This window comes from Saimiri boliviensis, chromosome X (genome assembly GCF_048565385.1).
Source record: "Saimiri boliviensis isolate mSaiBol1 chromosome X, mSaiBol1.pri, whole genome shotgun sequence".
Taxonomy (NCBI): domain Eukaryota; kingdom Metazoa; phylum Chordata; class Mammalia; order Primates; family Cebidae; genus Saimiri; species Saimiri boliviensis.
The window spans coordinates 125,009,228-125,029,551 of record NC_133470.1 but is presented as its reverse complement, the minus strand read 5'-3'; the positions used below and the strand labels follow the sequence as shown (position 1 = coordinate 125,029,551).

Genomic DNA, 20,324 nt, shown 5'->3' with positions numbered 1-20,324 from the left:
TCCACAGTTGTTGCACTTTGTGTGCCTACAGAATTAGCTCCATGTGGACGCTGCTAAGTCTCACTGCTTGCACCTTCCCCAGTGACAGCTAGAGCTGCTCCTGGGCCCACCTGAGCCACAGCTGGGGTGGCTGATGAGTGCAGTGCCAGAATGTTGGGAGCAAAATCCTGAGGGGGTCCTGGACAGTGAGCAGCAAGGCCTCCCAGGCAACTTGTGCCTCTCTCTCAAAACAATTCTGCCCTCAAGGCCCTGGCATTCTAGGCCTGGAATGGACACAGCATTCTCCAAGATCTCTGAAATGCTTCTGCGGTCATTCTCCCATTGTCTTGATGAATATTATCTGGGTTCCCTCTATCCATACTAATCTTATCAAACAGTGGCTTGGCAACACTCTTGGTTTTCTCTTCTAAACACACTTTTCTATGGTTTACAAGGTCAAGCTGAAAACTTTCAATTCCTTATGCTCTGCTTCCATTGCAATTAAAGATTTCACCTTTAAATTGTATCTGTGTATTCACATCTTACTGTAAACAATTACAAGAAGCCATGCAGCAGCCTCAACATTTTTCTGCTTAGAGATTTCTTTTGCCAGATAACCTAGTTCATCACTCTTAAATTAAATTCTGCTTCCCACAAAGCCCTCAGACATGGATACAATTTGACCAAATTTTTTTACCACTCTATACTAAGAAAGGCCTTTCCTCTATTTACCAGTAAGATAATCCTCATTTCTAGCCAAGAGCTCATCGGAATGGCCTTTACTGCCCATACTTCTACCAATATTCAGTTCATAACAACTTAGATAATCTCTAAGACTGAGGTTCCCTCTACAGCTCTCTTCTTCTTAACCCTCACCAGGATCATCCTTAATGTTTCCTTCATAGAAACATGGCTTTTCCCAGTATTCACTTCAAAACTGTTCCAGCTTCTATCCATTCCACAGTTCCAAAGCCACTTTCACATCTTTAGGTATTTGTTACAGCAACACTCTACTTCCCTGGTGCCACTTTCTGTCTCAGTCTGTTTTGTGCTGATATAACAGAATACCACAAACTGGGTAATTTGTAAAGAGCAGAAATTTATTCTCTCACGGTTCTGGGGACTGAGAAGTCCAAGATCCAGGTGCCAGCAGGTTAGAGCCTGTTCTCTCTGCCTCCAAGATGGCAACTTAAATGCTGCATCCTCTGGAAGGTAGGAACACTATGTCCTCATGTAGCAGAAAAGCAGGAGAGAGAAACCATCCCACCAGCCCTTTTTTTTTTATAGCAGCATTAATTCACTCACAAAGGCAGAGCCCTCATAACCTAAATACCTTCTATTAGGTCTTACCTCTCAATAATGTTACAGTAGGAATTAAGTTTCCAACACATGCTTTTTAGAGAAGACAAAAACATTTAAACCACAGCAGTTGTTCATAGGAAAATCTCCATGAGGCCATAGAAGTACGTTTCAGGAGAAATTGGTAAAGTACCAGCAGCAAGTACCATAGGAATGTTGAATAACCCGCTCAAGTGGATGCCTTTCAGACCTCTTTGTGCCCAGTCTTGTATATACCACTTCAATTTTATAACAGAATACTGATGAATATATTCACTTTCTGATTCAGTTAATCAGTTAACACACCAAGTTTATAAGGGGAAATTCAAGTCCTATAGTTTCCTTATATATCATGCAAACACTAGAAAAGAAAGGTGACTCAGCTATATTTGATGACAACAGAACCCTGAAACCAACACCTAATGAGAATATAACAATAAAGGAAAATTTCAGGCTAATATCTGTCATTAGCATAGATGCAAAAATCCTGAACAAAATATTAGCTACATGCATCCAGTAATATATAAAACAAATGATGACTAAGTGAGATTTACACCAGTAATGGAACCTTGGTTTAACATTTGAAAGTCAACCAATGTATCTTATTATGTTAGCTGAATAAAGGACGAAGCCACTAATAGATGCAGAAATGGCACAGGATAAAATTCAACGTCTGTTTTGATTTTTTTAAAAAGCATACCAAACTAGGAATAGAAAGGAAATGTTCTAATCCATTGATTTTATAAACCAAACATCATATTTTATGGTGGAATACTGAACTTTTTCTCCTGAGATGAGAATCAAAGCAAAAGTGACCACTATTTCCATTTCTCAAAATGATACTGGAAACCCTAATTATTTTGATAAGTCAAGAAAATTAATTTTAATATATAAAGATTGTAAAGAAAGAAGTAAACTCTATTTTGGATAACATGATTATGTATATAATATATCAAAAAGAATCTACAAATTATTATAAATATTTAAATAGTTTGATGGGCACGTTGGCTAACACCTATAATCCCAATACTTTGAGAGGCCAAGGCAGGAGGTGCACTTGACATCAGGAACTTGACATCAGTCTGGGAAATATATTGAGACGTTCATCTCTACAAAAAATTTAAAAATAAAAAATGTAGCCAGGCATTGTGGTGCACATTTGTAGTTTTGTAGTGCTAGTTACTCAAGAGGCTGAGGTGGGAGGATCACTTGAGCCCAGGAGTTCAAGGCTGCAGTGAGCTATGATCGTGCCACTGCACTCCAGCCTGGGTGACAAAACAAGACCCTGTCTCAAGAAAAAAGAATACAACAAAATATTTAAGTAAATTTAACAAAGTCTCTGGATAAAGCTTAACATATAAGAATGAATCACATGTCTAGCAGGTGAGATGCCTGAAAGTACAACACTATGAGAATCCAAGGGGTAGGATCGCTTGAGCCCAGGAGATCGCGATCAGCCTGGGCAACATAGGGAATCTCCCGTCTCTAACAATATATATTTTTTAATTCAGCCAGGCATAATGATGCAGGCCTGTGGTCCCACTTACTCAGGAGGCTGACGTGGGAGGATTACTTGAGCCCAGAAGTTTAAGGCTGCAGTGAGCCATGACCGCACCACTGAACTCCAGCCTGGGTGACAGAATGAGACCCCAGCTAAAATAAATAAATAATGGCAAACAATGGGAAAATGTTTTAAAAGACAATATCATTTGCAATTGCATTTAAAAAAATGAGCTCTCCAGGAATTCATCTAATGAAAGATGTTTAAGACCTCTCCTATGAAGCATTGCTGAAAGAAATCAAAAATAGATAAATGAAGAAATACATCATGTGCATTGATTTGGAAAGTGAATATTGTTAAGATTTCAATTCTCTGCAAATTAATCTAAGATTCAATGCAATCCGAATCAAAAGCCCAGAAGGGTATCTTTGTGTAGAAATTAAAAAGTTACACATAAAAGTTATATGGAAATACAAAAGATCTAAAATAGGCACAGACAAATTTTGGGGAAAAAAAGAACAAAGTTGGCAGATTACACACCCTCAAGTTTTCAAGACCTATTGTAAAATTCCAATATTTATATGTGATAGTGATGCAAACACAGACAAATAAATCCATGGAACAGATAAGAAAGTCAAGTAATTTATAAACAATTACCTGAATTACAACAAAGCATCCATTGCAATTTAGTCAGGGAAAGAATGGCCTTTTCAGTAAATTGTTCTGGGTCACCAGATCTATGCTTCATATTACACACAAAAATTTGTTTAAGATGGATTAAATATGATATGAAATATGAATTAATAAAGCATGAGAATATCTTAAGGACCTTCAGGCAAGGAATAATTTCTTAATCAGGACACAGAAAACAGTAATTTTAAAAGGAGAAATTGACAAATAGTACTTGATAAAAATTAAAAGCTTCTGTTCATCGAAAGGCACCATTAAGAGAGTAAAAAGACAAGCCACAGATTTAGAGAAGACATTCACTATATATATATATATATAGTGTTTATATAAGTATTCTGTATATATATATATATATATACATATATAATATATACATGTATATGTGTATATATGTATATAGTCACAATATATTCACTATATATATATATACATACACATATGTATCTGACAAAAGAATCATATCTAAAACATAGAAAAAATCCTACAAATCAATTTTTTTAAAAGACAGACTACCTATCTTCATAAAACAGGTAAAAACAGACTACCTATCTTTTAAAAAAAAAATGAGTAAAACAGACCTTTTACTATGGAAGACAAACAAATGGCCAATAGGCATATTACAAGGAGTTCAGCTTATTACCTATCAGTACATGCAAATCAAAACCATAGTCAGATACTGGTACACATCCATCGAAATAGTTAAAAATAAAAGGACCGACAATACCAAGCCTTGGCAAAAATGTGAAGTCACTGGGATTGTCATAGGTTCCTGGTGAAGGTGTCAATTGGAAATCCATGTGCCAGAATCTACTAAAGCAGATCATATGTGTACCCTATAATGCAGGAGTGCCACTCCCATGTATATACCCAAAAGAAATGAGTGGTCTTGTCCAGGTTTAAGGCACATACAAGAATATTCATAGCCTTGGGGATATTTAAGATATCCCCAAAAGGCAAGAAGATTGCTCGAGTCCAGGAATTTGAGACCATCCTGGCCAATATCTCAAGGTTCTGTTTGTTAAAAATATATATATATGTTTAGCCAAGAATTGTGGCATGCACCTATAGTCCTAACTACCTGGGAGGCTGAGGTGGGAAGAATTGCTTGAGCCCAGGAGTCTGAGGTTGTCATAAACCGTGATTGCACTGCTGCACTGGAGTGAGAGCCTGTTTCAAAAAGAAAAAAAATGTTTTAAAGCTCCAAACCAAAAGCAACACAAAGTTCAGTCAATGGGAGAATAGACAAACTGTGATGATACACTCACACAAAAACTTCACAGCAATGAAAAGGAATGAACTACAAGGCAAAAACATGGGTAAATCTCACAGTAATGTTGAATTTAAGAAGCCAGATGTTTTTCAAAGTCTGTTGCGGAATAAGGTGACCACAGTTAATAATGTATATTTCAAAATTGCTTAAAGAATTTTTTTTTTGAGATGGAGTCTCACTCTGTCACCCAGGCTGGAGTGCAGTGGCATGATCTCAGCTAACTGCAACCTCTGTCTCCTGGGTTCAAGCAATTCTGCCTCAGCCTCCTTAGTAGCTAGAATTACAGGCATGTGCCACCACACCTAGCTTTTTTTTTTTTTTTTTTGTATTTTTAGTAGAGACAGGATTCCACCATGTTGGCCAGGCTGATCCTGAACTCCTTACTTCAAATGATCCACCCACCTAAACCTCCCAAAGTGCTGGGGTACAGGCATGAGCCACCACACCCAGCCCCAAGAATAGACATTTTAAAATTCCGTGCAAAAAAAGTAAGTATGTGAGGTGATGCGTACGTTAATTAGCTTGATATACTAATTCCACAATGTATACATATTTCAAAACATCAAATTATATCTCAAAATATATACAATTATTATTTGTCCAGTAAAAAGTAAAATTTAAATTTAAAAAGAGGCCAGATGTTAACGAATACGTATTATATGATACCACTTATATGAAGTTCTATAACATACAAAAGCTATTTATAATCATAACACTCACTATAGTAGCTACCTTTGGGGAGTATTGACTGGGAGTGGAGAGGAAGGAGCTTTCTGGGACACTAGAAATATTCCGTTTTGATGTAATTAGTGCTTATGCGAGAGTATACTTCTGTAAAATCAATCCAGAAGTACACTTAAACTTTATGAACATTACTTCATGCAAATTATACATCATGTTCTTAAAAAGACAGTCAGTCCAAAAAAAATAAAATCCAGTTACATACAATGTATAAAAGACACATCAACATAAGTATTCAAAAAGGTTGAAAGTAAAATGATGAGAAAATGTAGTATCAGGCAAATATTTACTAAAAAAATTAGTAGATCTATTTTAATATCAGAAGAAAATATACTTAAAGGTGATAGAGAAAAACCGAGTCACTACGTTAAGCTCCTAACCCCTAACATTTTCAGTCTTTTGTTTTTTTCAGGGGAGAGTTACTTCTTGTTTTCTCTATTTTTTCTTTTGTTTTTACTGAGTTTATGGGAGAGGGAAGAAATCTGGGGATAAATGGAAGGGAGAAGGTGAGAAAGAAACATAGGTTTAGTATGAAGAAGACTTCTCATGTAGAGCCAAATAAGATCAAGAAACAGATTTTAGTTCATGTTGATAAGTAAATATATGTCTCTGCCTGAACTTTTTCATTATGATATCCTGACAATCATAAATTACATTTTTCTAAGAAATTTGCAGGCTGGGTAAGCCAGAGTCTTAGAGGGACTTCCCAAAACCTGAGATTTTTAACCAATACCAAAGCCTTATAATTCGTTTTGCTTCTGCAAATAATTACTTGAAGAAAAATAAGTTTCCAGCAGGGAGTTGAAAGAATTGTTCTCCTTTGAAGATAAGACTTATGAATATCCCATAGAGGAGGCAATTGGAAAGTAATTAGGTGAGAATGAATTATATTCTCACTTCTATGCCACAGGAAGAAAAAGTTTCCTTTATAGGAAATTAATTCACACCTTCACTTCCTCAACAATAGATTCAGAATGGGGATAGAGACAAGCTAAAAGGAAGAGGAAATTTTATTTGATGACTCAATTTTAACCACCTACTTTGTGTAAGATTTTTTTTTCTCAGTGCCAGTGGTTTGGGTAAGTGTTTACTATATTAAATATATATAGTTATCCCCAGGAACTTAAAATATAGTAGAAATTTAAGTATACAAATAATAAAAAACAGACTATAATGTCTTTTTAGATTAAATTTTATTTAAATTTTATTGTATATATTTAAGATATACAGCATGATATTATGAGATACATATATAATAAATGGGTACCATAGTGAGTCAAATGATCACATCTATCATTTCACATAGTTACCCATTTTTCCCATGTGGCAAAAGCAGCTATAAACTACTTGTTTAGAAAAATTTCTGAACATAATACACTATTATTAATTACAGCCCTAATGTTATACATTAGATATTCAGACTTCTTCATCCTACATATCTGCTACTTTGTGTACCTACATCTACTCATTTCCTCTCCCTACCTGCTCCAATACCCCGTAACCACTATTTTATTCTCTGTCTCCATATATATGACTTTTTTGTCAGATTTCACATATGTGAGATCATGCAATATTTTTCTTTATGTCTAGCTTACTTAGTATAATGTCCTCTGGTTCATCCATGTTGTGGCAAATACAGGATTTCTTCCTTCTTCCACAAGGGCTCAATGATATTCCATTGTGTGTGTGTGTCTGTGTGTGTATCACAGATTCTTTATCCATTCATCCATTGACAGACACTTGGGTTGTTTTTATATCTTGGATATTGTGAATAATGCTGCTATAAACCCAAAGGAAATGAAATCATCACCTCAAAAAGATATCGTCACTCTCATCTTCATTGCAGCATTATTTATAATAATTTATTTCAAAGGATGTGCAAAAGTACTATCTAGGTAGCACTACTGGCATGGCAGAATACAGACCTCTATAAACCCACCACTCCGTAAAAACAATGGAAACAATGATCAAAATGGTCAGAATAATCTTTTGCAGAACTCTAGAAGTTTAGATACCTGTGAGAATCTGAGGGGTATTTGCTCAGAAACTCCTAATTATTTGTAAGGACACCAGGATTTGTAGTGTTATAAATTGACACACTCAGCTACTCACAGACCTCTCTTAACAACTCCACAATAGCAAAAATGTAACCCACAAAATGAGACAAAATATTTGCACACCATATATCTGATCAGGGACTGGTAACTACCGTGTGTGTGTGTGTGTGTGTGTGTGTGTGTGTGTGTGTATGTGTGTGTGTGTGTAACACAAAGCTCAATAATAAAAAGCCAAATAACCCAATTTTAAAAGTAAACCAAAAACTCTAAATAGACATTTCTTCAAAGAAGATATACAAATGGACAATAAGTTCATGAAAAGATGCTCAATATCATTAGGTATCAGGCAAATGCAAATCAAAACCACAATACCTACTAAGACGATGGTAATAAAAAATATAGACAATAACAAGCGTTGTTGAAGATGTCAAGAAATTGGAATCCTCATGCATTGCTGATGGAAATGTAAAATGTTGTAGCTACTGTAAAAAGCATGGTGACAGTCTCTTAAAATATTAAACATAAGTTACAGTATGAACTAGCAATTCCACCCCTGGGTATCTAGGATATGTCAACACAAAAGCTTGTACAGGAATGTTCCTAGAAATGCCAAAAACTAGAAACTATCCAAATGTCCACCAGTGGATGGATGAATAAATAAAATGTGTTATACTCATACCATGGAATGTTATTCTGCAGTTTAAAAGAATGAAGTGTTGATACATGCTATGACACAGATGAATCTTGAAAATATTCTGCTAAGTGAAAGAAGCCAGACTACAAAGGACCATATAATGTAGGATTACATTTATATGAAAAGTCCAGAATAGGCAAATACATAGTAGATTGGTAGTTGCTAGGGGCTAGGGCGAAAAGGGAAGTGGGAATTGACTGCTAAAGGGAAAGGGGTTTCTTTTTGAGGTTGTAAAAATGTTCTAAAGTTGTGCAGTGATGCTTGAATAACTGTAAATATACTAAAAACCACTGAATTGGTTTTTAAATGAGTAAAATATATATGTTAATTACATTTCAATGAAACGTTTTTAATAAGCACTATTTAATGTGAACAGTATGGTTGCCAATTCGAGACCTCAGAGGAAGTATTTGACTGACAGATAACTTCCTGCTTGTTCTAGATTACTTCTGCTCAAGTATTAAGCAAGGCAAAGATTCAGATGGGGAAGTTGGTAACTCCCAACAACTTTAATTCCATTAGGTTTACACTTGATCAGAAGATCTGACTGCATAGCACGGCCACATTTAATCCTACTTGACACAATTTATTGCTCCTACAGTCTGCTATCCCAGGGTCACCAGCCAACCCCTAAACTGTACAGATAGATGCCTCTCAGTACCTCAAACATTATCTAATCTGTCCCCATCTCCTACTCTCAAATAAGTGGCTGCCTAATTTCCCCTGCCATGGGTAGAAAAATAATGCTTCTCGAGCAGAAACTATATGACAGGCACTGATACATTTAATTCCTAAATCAATGCTGTGAAATATGTATTAATATCATTTCCACTTTACAGATTAGGAGTCTGAGTCATGGAATGGTAATTTTGCCGAGGTCACAAAGCTAGTCAGTGGCATGATTAGGATCTGAGTCCAGACTGGTGCCAATAACGATGTGCTTAATCAAAATGCGACGCTGTGTTCCAAGAAAAGCCTTTTCACAGCCTTCCTAGTCATTCTTCCCAAGTTTTATGCATTTGCAGTTATCTAGTGAGGAGCATCTCTGTGTCTTACTCACTTTGTTTCCATTTGTACCCTCCCCCACCACCCAACACTGTTTTCATGTCTTTAAATTCACTGCTCTGACAACCAGAGCCCATCATTGTTTACCCAGTCTCCTACCTTTGTAGCACAATGTAGCAATTCCCAGTTAGTAGCACAAAATTCTATGCAAAACTTCTATGCAAAACTGAGCCCTCCCCCACCTCTAACGCAGTTGTCCCTTTCCAGTACTTCAACACTCCCGTATTTTCCAGCACTGTTTCCCACACCAACCGCCACTCGCATCGCCATAAAAGAGATCAGGCCAAGGTAGGTATTTAAAGATTATGAGAATTTGGAGGAAAATAGATAACAGAGTTATCAAAGTTTGTGTATAGAAGAGAGAAAGGGGGAAAAGGAAAGAAGTGGGGGTAGAGAGGGAGGGAGAGAGCCAAGAAGAGAGAAAAAAAAGAAGAGAGGAGGGAAGCGGGGGTAGAGAGAGAGGGAGAAGGATTGCTATAGGGAATGGTCAGAACTAAGCAAGTTACTTAGATTTTCTTTGTAACACAATAATGTTATATTTATTGTCTAGCACTCTCATCACACTGTGAGCTTCATAAGGATACGGATCATGTCTATTTTATTCACCACTCTCTATATATACTTCTGGGAGAGAATGGGAGGGTGGAAAAATCTGTCCTGGCACATAGTAAATACTTGATAAATATTTATTGAATCAATTATGATGAGGAGGAGAGGGGAAAGAAAAAAATAAAGATTCCGAGAATTCAGAGAATTCACGATAGGTGACTGGGAGAATACAAAAGTTTGGAAATGCAAAGGAAATAATGAGTTTAAATCTTGGAAGTACAAGTTTGAGAAGCCTATAGTGCACTCTGGTGTTCACCTTTAGCAAAATTCATATATGTAATTTGAGCTCAGTTAAGGGGTGGGGGCTTGGGATAGGTTGTTGAGATTCATTAGCATACAGGTAGCCATTTAGATCACCCGGAAGAAACAACTTTACAATAGGGGATGCTCCGGAAGTGACGGAGGTCAGACGTTAGCAGGACGGAGTAGACCAGCTGAGAAGAAGCGTCAGTTAGAGCTACGTTAAAGAATAAAGTGCCAGGTAGAGTAATATTAAAAGTATGAGAAAATTCAGAAGCAACTGGTCTCAGGGAGACAGAGAAGGATACCACAAAAGAAGTGGCTATCAGGAGAGGGCACACACCAGCCACTCAAGGTAAAACTACAACATCTAATTAATTTGCCATTTAAATCAGAAGTCATTGGTGGATTTGGGATGAGAGTTTTTTAAGGAGCAAAATCAGATTGCCGTGATAGTTATGTTGCTGGGGTTTGAATCTCAAATAGTTTGTGACCGTAGGGCAACTTCACTCCGTCTTAGCTGTAAAACGGAGATGATAAAATAATAGCAATAACCTCAGCATTGTAGTAAGTGAATATGTGTAAAACGCATCAGAAAAGCACCTTACATATAGTCAGCCTTCCACATTTTAGTTACTGTTAGAATACTTGGCTGAATAAATAGCCCTTCAAAGGTGGTGAATGGCACTGTAAACTTAATTTCTGTTGGTGACCCCAAGACATTTTAAAATGCCAGAATGGAGAAACTAGATAAGCTTTTCCTGTTGAATATGGATAGGTTAAAAATCAAATAGTAATTTTAGACCTACTGCCAAAATGTAGTAATTGTACATTTTGTGAGGACGGTCCTTTCAGAATGTTCCAGAATGCTAAATCGTTCACTAGTCATGCACGCCTTTTCTCCAAGCTCTTCCCCTTTATCCTACAGGCTATGGAATAGTAGGACTCCTCACTTTTCGAATTGGTCTTCAGAGGGCTTTGGCTCCGCCTCCTGCGGCAAAAAAGTCCTTGTAATTGAACCCTTTCATTTTTGTTTGACCCCAGGCATGTCATTAGAAAACTAGGGGACTTTCGAGTATAATGTTTACAAAAACAAAGCTGTTTTTAAATTTTAAACTAAGTAAATAAGTATCCAACAAGTAGATAAATAAGGCGGATGGGAGAACTCTGCAGGAACTGAAGGGAAGGGGAACTTAAGGTTGGAACATCGGTGTGCTTTTAACGACGGACCGAGCTACTTCCGGGAGAGAATGGGAGTGTGGAAAATTCCGTCCGTCTCTCGGGTTTCGCGCTCTTCCTAAGTATTGCTCATTCCGCAGCCGTGAGAGGTGGACGCGTGAGGAGGTGGTGACGTCGCCACTGCCGAAACACGCTGCTACAAGCTCTCTGATGGCCACGTCTGTGGTGAGTGCCTGGGTCGGGGCAGGGCGACTGGGCGCCGGGCTCCAGTGGCTGAGGAGAGGGGCTCCGGGGCGGTCTGGCGGCTACTCACGTGGGTTTGTGACGAATCACGGAACAGCTCTCTTCACCGCCGGGCGGGCCCACACTTTGCTGCCCGCCCCGCCGGCCCCGCCGGCCCCGCCCCCGCCTGGTTTGCAGTCGCTTTCTGGTCAGGGAAAGGAACCTGAGCTAGGAAATAGCGACACGCGGGGATGTTGGGGTTTGTTGTTTTTGGTTTGCAGTCTCTTTCTCTTGATTATCTTCCTCTCTAAAAATCACTTTAAGTCACCTGACAAAGAAACTGGCGATTCATTGTTCTTAATTTAGCAAGAGACTGGGCCCCGCAAATTAATGAGGAAGAAGGTATTCCTTAATTCTCCGGCACGAACGCCAACAGCGTTGCTTTCTTTGGTTTCACAGTCCTTTTTTTTTTTTTTTTTTTTTTTTTTGAGACGGAGTTTCGCTCTTGTTACCCAGGCTGGAGTGCAATGGCGCGATCTCGGCTCACCGCAACCTCCGCCTCCTGGGTTCAGGCAATTCTCCTGCCTCAGCCTCCGGAGTAGCTGGGACTACAGGCTTGAGCCACCGCGCCCGGCGGTTTCACAGTTCTTATGCAAACATCAGTGAACGTTTACGTAACGTGGGAAAGTTTCCTAAGTGGAGCTACCAGTTTTTCAAGTAGTTGAACTACGTGTGTGTGTGAGTGTGTGTGTTTTCCATTCAGCAGCTTTGAAGTCTGGCCCTAACATCTCACTTGAAAAGAGAAAACGCTTTCCCAGCTTATTCAGTGGCAGTTTTTGTCACTCTCTCTCCTTCTTTATAAACTTCAGGTGGTGTCATTTTCATTGCCATGAATGTTTTGTAAAATACTGATTCTAAAGTACTTAGTTGCCAGGAAAACATAAATGTTTATGTGGAGAATGAAAAACAATCCGAGTCATTGAGAATGTTATGTCCTAAAGACGTGAACTTAAAATTAGTGAAAATTTTTAAAATTGAAAACTTTAGAGCCCAGCCTTTAAAATGTCTGAATTTATCTGAAAGAATGTGGACTGTATATAGAGCCACATAGTAGTTTAAATAAATCATCAGCTTCTGTCAGCGGTTTTGTGTTTGTGAGGGGCTGAAAAGGTTGGTAATATATACTTCTGGAATTTTTCTTGTAGGATTTTAAAACTTACGTAGATCAGGCATGTAGAGCTGCTGAGGAATTTGTCAATATTTACTATGAGACAATGGATAAAAGAAGACGGGTGAGTGTTATAGACTCTACTAATCTTTATAGACTCTATTACTCTTTATTAAATACCAGGTCTTGTCGGGAGCCAGCCTTTCATCTGACTTGCATAAGTGGTAAGTGTGGACTTATTGTTTAAAAGCAAATTGCTCAGGGAAGGATTGGTCTGTCATTAGTGGGAAAATATGGGCTCTGGAATCATATCCCAGGTTTACCTTTACCTAGTTCCTTGACCTGGAGCAAGTTGCTATTTTCCCTTAACCTCATTTTATTTTCAGGTTGGTAAGTATGAATTAATTAAAATACTGCCTTAACATTAGGCCCAGCATATATTCACTTAAATATGTTACATTTTCTTAGTTCCATCAGTTGACAAATATGGTTAAGGTAGTATTAGTGCTGATGAAGGGGTCAGTCATTACAGGGAATGTTTCCTGATTTGCCCCTTTTCTTTCATATATTTATAGATAATTTCTCATTGTAGCTCAAAACTATAGGTTACACCCACAAAGAATATCCACGTAGCTTGGATAATATTAAGTCCTCAAAAGACAAGATTTCATCGGATTTTCATCAACTTATCCCTGCACCATATCTTTTAAGTAATTATTTCAGTATGTGGTCAAATTACTCTTGCGTAGGTCCCTTACCAGCATAGAACTGTGCTTTGGAGAGCTACTTCTATCCTGCAGCTGTAAAAGTTAATACCCTATCTCTGAAACCTATTTTTTAATAAAAGGCATTTATTAAACATGGGATTTTTAAAAATTATACTTTAAGTTCTAGGATACATGTACAGAATGTGCAGGTTTGTTTTATAGGTATACACGTGCCATGGTAGTTTACTGCATCCATCAACCCGTCATCTGCATTAGGTATTTCTCCTAATGCTATCCCTCCCCAGCCCCTCAGCCCCTGACAGGCCCTGGTGTATGATGTTTCCCTCCCTGTGTTCATGTGTTCTCATTGTTCAGCTCCCACTTATGAGTGAAAACATGTGGTATTTGGTTTTCTGTTCTTGTGTTAGTTTGCTGAGAATGATGGTTTCCAGCTTCATCCATGTAACTCCAAAGACATGGAGTTACTCATGCTTTTTTAGTGGCTGCATAGTATTCCATGATGTATATGTGCCACATTTTCTTTATCAAGTCTATCATCAATGTGCATTTAGTTTGGTTTCAACTCTTTGCTATTGCGAATAGTGCTGCAGTAAGCATACATGTGCATGTGTCTTTATAGTAGAATGATTTAGAATCCTTTGTGTATATACCCAGTAATGGCATTGCTGGGTCAAAAGGTATTTCTGGCTCTATATCCTTGAGGAATGGCCACACTGTCTTCCACAATGGTTGAACTAATTTACACTCCCACCAACAGTGTAAAAGCATTCGTATTTCTCCACCTCCTCTCCAGTATCAGTTGTTTCCTGACTTTTTAATGATTACCGTTCTAACTGGTGTGAGTGACGTGGTATCTCAATGTGATTTTGATTTGCATTTCTGTAATGCCCAGTGATGATGAGCTTTTTTTCATATGTTTGTTGGCCACATAAATGTCTTCTTTTGAGAAGTGTCTGTTCATATCCTTCATCCACTTGTCTCTGGGATTGTTTGTTTGTTTCTTGTAAATTTGTTTCAGTTCTTTGTAGATTCTGGATATTAGCCCTTGGTCAGATGGGTAGATTGCAAAAAGGTTCTCCCATTCTGTAGGTTGCCTGTTCACTCTGATGATAGTTTCTTTTGCTGTGCAGAAGCTCTTAAGTTTAGATCCCATTTGTCAATTTTGGCTTTTGTTGCCATTGCTTTTAGTGTTTTAGTCATGAGGTCTTTGCCCATGCCTATGTCCTGAATGGTAATGCCTAGGTTTTCTTCTAGGGTTTTTATGATTTTAGGTCTCATGTTTAAGTCTTTAATTCATCTCGAGTTAATGTTTGTATAAGGTGTAAAGAGGTCCAGTTTCACTTGTCTGCATATGGCTACCTCTTTTTTCCAACACCATTTAGTAAATAGGAAATCCTTTCCCCATTGCTTCTTTTTGTCAGGTTAAAACCTATTTTTTTTTAGGGCAAAAGATAAAAGACATTTCTTGTACAGATATTTGATGTCGGGGAAAGGGATGTGACAATGGATATTTATTGTACCTTGTCTTGAATGTGTGTTGTACCTTATTGCTTTCAAAAAATAAAGTAGAAAAAAGACAATGTCATTCATTGCCAGCATCAAGATAGGCGTTGGCCTTTTATTTATTTTTTTTATTTTTTGAGATAGCGTCTCACTCTGTTTCCCAGGCTGGAGTGCAGTGGCACGATCTTGGCTCACTGCAACCTCTGCCGCCCAGGTTCAAGCATTTCTTCTGTTTCAGCCTACCGAGTAGCTGGGATTACAGGCACCTGCCACTGCACCCAGTTAATATTTGTAGTTTTAGTAGAGATGGGGGGATTTCACCATCTTGGCCAGGCTGGTCTTGAACTCCAGACCTTGTGAACCACCCACCTCAGCCTCCCAAAGTGCTGGGATTACAGGCGTGAGCCACCACACTTGGCCAGCCTTTAAACCCAAGTTACATTATAGAATTAAGCTAATAGTGTGTCATGTGACCTCAGAGTTTTAACTGTTGAATTTCTGCCTCATTTGGGCCTTAACTTATTTGACTTATAAAAGCCTCTCCTTTAGCAAATACTCATGATTCTTTTGAACTAAGTACACGAATAGTGTAGTGCTATAGCTGAGCATGGTATGACATGCCTGTAATTCCAGCTACTTGGGAGGCTGAGGCAAGAGGATTTCTTGAGCCCAAGAGTTTTCAGACCAGCCTGAGCAACAGAGTGAGACCCTGTCCCGATTTTTTTTAAAAAAAAAAAAAAAAGACCAATATTCAAGAAAACATAGATACCTTCTCTAAAAAAATGCGAGTAGTGAACTAATTCTAACACATGCAAACATTAAATGTTTCATATACATATATGGCCACTAGCATTAAAGGGTACAGGTAAGACTTGATTGAAAACTTTGTTAATTCTCATAATTACAAAAGGAAGACAAACTAAAACTGGCTTGGGGCTGCATGTGCTTGGAATTTGTGATCATTTCATTCATTTTAATACAGAAAGAAGAACTTAATTGGGTGCAAGGTTTTATTGTGTCTAAAGTGAAATATGAAAAAATATATTTTAGTGCTTAGTTTTTTTTGTTTTGTTTTGTTTTGTTTTGTTTTTTGTTTGTTTTGTTTTTTTTTTTTTTTTTGAGACAGAGTGTCGCTCTTGTTACCCAGGCTGGAGTGCAATGGCGCGATCTCGGCTCACCGCAACCTCCGCCTCCTGGGTTCAAGCAATTCTCCTGCCTCAGCCTCCTGAGTAGCTGGGACTACAGGCACGCACCACCATGCCCAGCTAATGTTTTGTATTTTTAGTAGAGACGGGGTTTCACCACGTTGACCAGGATGGTCTCGATCTCTCGACCTCGTGATCCACCCGCCTCGGCCTCCCAAAGTGCTGGGATTACAGGCTTGAGCCACCGCGCCCGGCCTAGTGCTTAGTTTATAAAGAGTAGGGTAATATTTATTTAAGGCCAAGATTAGAAGTCAGACATTTTGTTCGCATTAATTTCCAGTAGAGATGGAGCAAGGGGAGTGGAGATGAAAGTAGAACTACACAAATGTTTATATACCATCTGTAATGTTTGAATCCATTTCTATAAAATGTTTACCTAGAGCCAGAATTATTTCCCTTTTTAAAATTTATCATTCTTTTTAGGCACTAAGCAGGCTGTATCTGGAGAAGGCCACCTTAATATGGAATGGAAATGCTGTTTCAGGGCTGGATGCCCTAAATAATTTTTTTGACACATTGCCTTCTAGTGAGTTCCAGGTCAATATGTTAGATTGCCAACCAGTTCATGGTAAGATCATGATCTTTCAAGGTACTTCCTTTGTTTTTCTTTAGTAAGCACTGAGCTTTTACACAAAAAGCAGTGAGCAATTTTTAGTGGTAGAACTATTTACTTACTTGAGCAATTTAAATATTATGAAAAATTTAACTGTCCAGTCAAACTTTTGGTCTTCCTTCAGATTCTTTCCAATAGCAGGTTTTGATGGATTGTGTGATTATGGCTTATTAAAAGTTGTATAAAAAGTTGAGATTAAATGTGATTTTTGTAAATGGAGAAGAAAGATTATCTAATTTCTTGAAATGGTTTGTTGCTTGCTGGGCCCTGAAATGTCTCCAGAGTAAAATTATATGATATCTCTGATTAATGTGTTTCAGTATCTTACAATTTATTAATATTTCACAGAAATTTACTCTGTTACGTGAAAGGATAACTTTTGACAAGACAGTTTGAATCCAGATAGATTGATACAGTTTAATATAACCTCTAGGAGGGTTTCTAAGTGTCTTAAATTATAGTTTCAGGTGATTTTTTTTTCCTTTATAATTCCTGAAAAGAATAATAGTTTAAGAAGCAAAACATGAATAAGCTCTGTTAGAAACCTGAAATATTAATTATGAAATATTAATACATATATGGAGGAAATGGTCCTATGCTAGATAATAAGCTTTTTATTTTGAAACTTTAGAGTACCCCAAATTTTTCTGAACTGAAAATTTTAATATATTTGAATGAGTATTTAGTTTTCTGGATTTGGGTATGCATGCTTAAGATTATGCTTAAGGGACAGAAAGTTTATGAAAAAAAGCTTAAGCGTTAGACCATAAACCATGTATTTTAATCCTGAATATCTGCTTATTTCAAGATAGAAACTGACCTGTTCTCTTTTTTTATGTGGATAAAGAGCAAGCAACTCAGTCCCAGACTACAGTTCTTGTTGTGACCAGTGGAACTGTGAAGTTTGATGGAAACAAACAGCATTACTTCAACCAGAACTTCCTGCTCACTGCACAGTCCACTCCCAACAATACTGTGTGGAAGATTGCAAGTGATTGCTTCCGTTTTCAAGATTGGGCTAGTAGTTAAAGGGGCAAACCTCCATTCTCATTTAGTCCATTAGTTCCAGCAGCAAAAATTTATGTCAACTATTTTGATTGTAGAAGCACTATAATATGTGCTGAAACCAAATTTCTTTAGTATTTCTTATTCCTATCAGCACCTTTTCTACCAGATGCCAGTTTGGAACATTGCCCTTTAAGAGCTTTAAAGCCAGTTTTTTACATGCCTTATATACATTCCACTAATGACATTCTTACAGTAATACTAAACACATGCTCTTGGTACTAACATACTCACTGTGAACCCAGCCTATTGCAAAAATAAAATCCTTTTATAATACTATCTATGGAATGTCAGCACAATGTAACTCTCTGGGAAGAAGTGGAGTTTTCTGGTTATTAGGTTAATTTTGTAATAAAACACATTGCCTGTTTTCAGTTAACACTGGAAATGCCATTTTAATATATGGCTTCTTCAGATCAGTACAGTGAAAATAGTACAGATTTAGGTTTACATAACTACTCTGACATATTAGAATTGCATATAGAGATGTTCAGTAGTCTTTTTTTCATTTTAAGCAATATTTTTTTTTATTTTGGCATGTTTTCTTATGAAGTAAATCAGCTAGAGAAGTGCAGAACATTCTCAATTGATAATCTGAGTATTGGGTACATTTGGTGGCTTAAAAGCAAAGTTTCCTGAAAAGATTTTTCTTGGCAGTTCGACGTCTATACATTTAGGTAATGAGTGGTAGTAAAACTAATAGCTTTAACAGGGGTATAGGTAGGGAATGAGAAATAGAAATCCAAGGCTGAAGCCAAAAGTAAGGAGGGTAGCCAAATGGTAAACTGTTGGTACTTGTTTTCTACCTCCTAAAATTTTATGTAGCTTATGTTTAAGATTTAAATCACTAAGTTAATAAGTATCCTTGCCAAATGGTCATGAGTGTCACTTTTCTTTTAAGACTAATATTTTTAGATCTTTTCACTTCATCTCGTACTTATCACCAATGTATATCTCCATTTATTCAAGAACTTACAGGAGTAAAATAATAGCAATAAGCCTAACCTTTTAACAGGGTCTAACCTGAGAGAGTTGGAGCCAAAGCCATTGCTATCTCTTGCTAACACCCTTAATTTTTAAGTCTTCCATGTGAACTTTAGGCTCAAAGTTTCTTATGTATCACACATCCCCCAAATAAATGATTTTTTCCCAGTGTTTTGTACTGTCAACTGCATTATCTTTAGTTATTAAAAGAATTATTTAATTTTGATTTGTTCTTTAATATGACATTGGGTAAATAGATCTGTTTTAAAATATGTTCCTGCTATGTGGCTAAATCATTGTCTTTTTTAGAAAAAAAAATAGAGAATAGCAGATCTTCATGATAATCCTCAAAAGAACAAAATGCTTAACTTTATCTCTCAATTTCTAAAGGTAAAAAACGTAGATTCGGTTTTTGCTTAAACATTAAGTGTCTTTTCCATTTTTTAATATTGGTAAGCTAGATATGCCAGCTTTGTTTCTACATTGCAACCAAAAGCTGTTTCTTTTCATGTAATTGTAAAATCAGTAATTCATTTACTCTTGCCCAAAATTGTACACTGTATTTCTATTATACTAATAGCATAGAATTATATAGGATAATTGTATGGAACTCAAATTTACACCATGCTTTCTTATAGTGATTGAAACTTACACATTTTATTCTACTCGTAGTGAGCTTATTCTTATTTTAGATCGATTTTCTAAAACCACAGCTTTAGCAGCAACAATCAGAATGCCCAAATGCTGCCCTTTCCCTTACGGAGAACGATGTCAAGTAAAAGCTGCACATAACTAGCAATAACTAAATTGAACGTTGTGCATTGTTCATGATTATTGTGTGTTTTAAGACTTGTATATAAATTGCTTTTTCCAAACTCTGTATAACTTTTAAATGGCTGGAACTACTCTTATAAGGACTATACTGTATTTTTGACATGTTCTTATTTTTGTAACTTGAAAAAATAAAATTTTGCCTTATGACAGGTGTTGTCAAGCTTGTTTTAAGGTCTTTTGATTTTTGTTCTTAGGTTTCAGAATGGGTACCTTTTTCTTTGCAATATAAGATTTTCCAAATTTAGGGAAAAAATTACAGTAATGTGTTAACAATGGTTGACAACGTGGATCTTTTTTTGTTCCTTCTGTAACCTGCCATATCTTTCTCCTTTTCCTTCCAATTATTCACATTCCTGAGATCATCACTTGTTTGAGATACCTGTGAGGTTTTTGGTGAGAAGTTGGAAATCTTAACCTTGAGAAACTAGCTAAAATGCTATATTCAGTAAGCAGTGAAACCAAAATACAGTTGATTTCCAGAAAGAATGGTTCCGTTAACTTTAATGCTACATTAAAAATATATCAACAGACTTTTTTGGAGGGGAATGAGAAGGAGCAATACCCAGCCAGGTGTGGTGGCTCACGCCTGTAATCGTAACACTTTGTGAGGCCAAGGTGGGAGGATACTTGAGCCAAGGC

At 37.1% G+C, this 20,324-nt stretch overlaps 1 protein-coding gene across 5 annotated transcripts; it reads left to right on the top strand.

Moving 5' to 3' along the window:
* Nucleotides 1-11,410: 11,410 nt before the first annotated feature.
* Nucleotides 11,411-19,955, top strand: NXT2 (nuclear transport factor 2 like export factor 2). 5 transcript variants are annotated; one of them, XM_010346361.3, is made up of 4 exons: nt 11,411-11,588; nt 12,791-12,877; nt 16,613-16,757; nt 17,650-19,953. In XM_010346361.3, the coding sequence occupies exons 1-4, from the start codon at nt 11,574-11,576 to the stop codon at nt 17,829-17,831; spliced, it is 429 nt and encodes a 142-aa protein (XP_010344663.1). In that variant the 5' UTR covers nt 11,411-11,573; the 3' UTR covers nt 17,832-19,953. The 5 variants fall into 5 exon arrangements, with proteins under 5 accessions (XP_010344663.1, XP_010344665.1, XP_010344664.1 ...); XM_010346363.3 differs by lacking the exon at nt 11,411-11,588 and adding an exon at nt 11,780-11,844 and having other exon boundaries at nt 17,650-19,955; XM_010346362.3 differs by lacking the exon at nt 11,411-11,588 and adding an exon at nt 11,851-11,987 and having other exon boundaries at nt 17,650-19,955.
* Nucleotides 19,956-20,324: the final 369 nt, after the last annotated feature.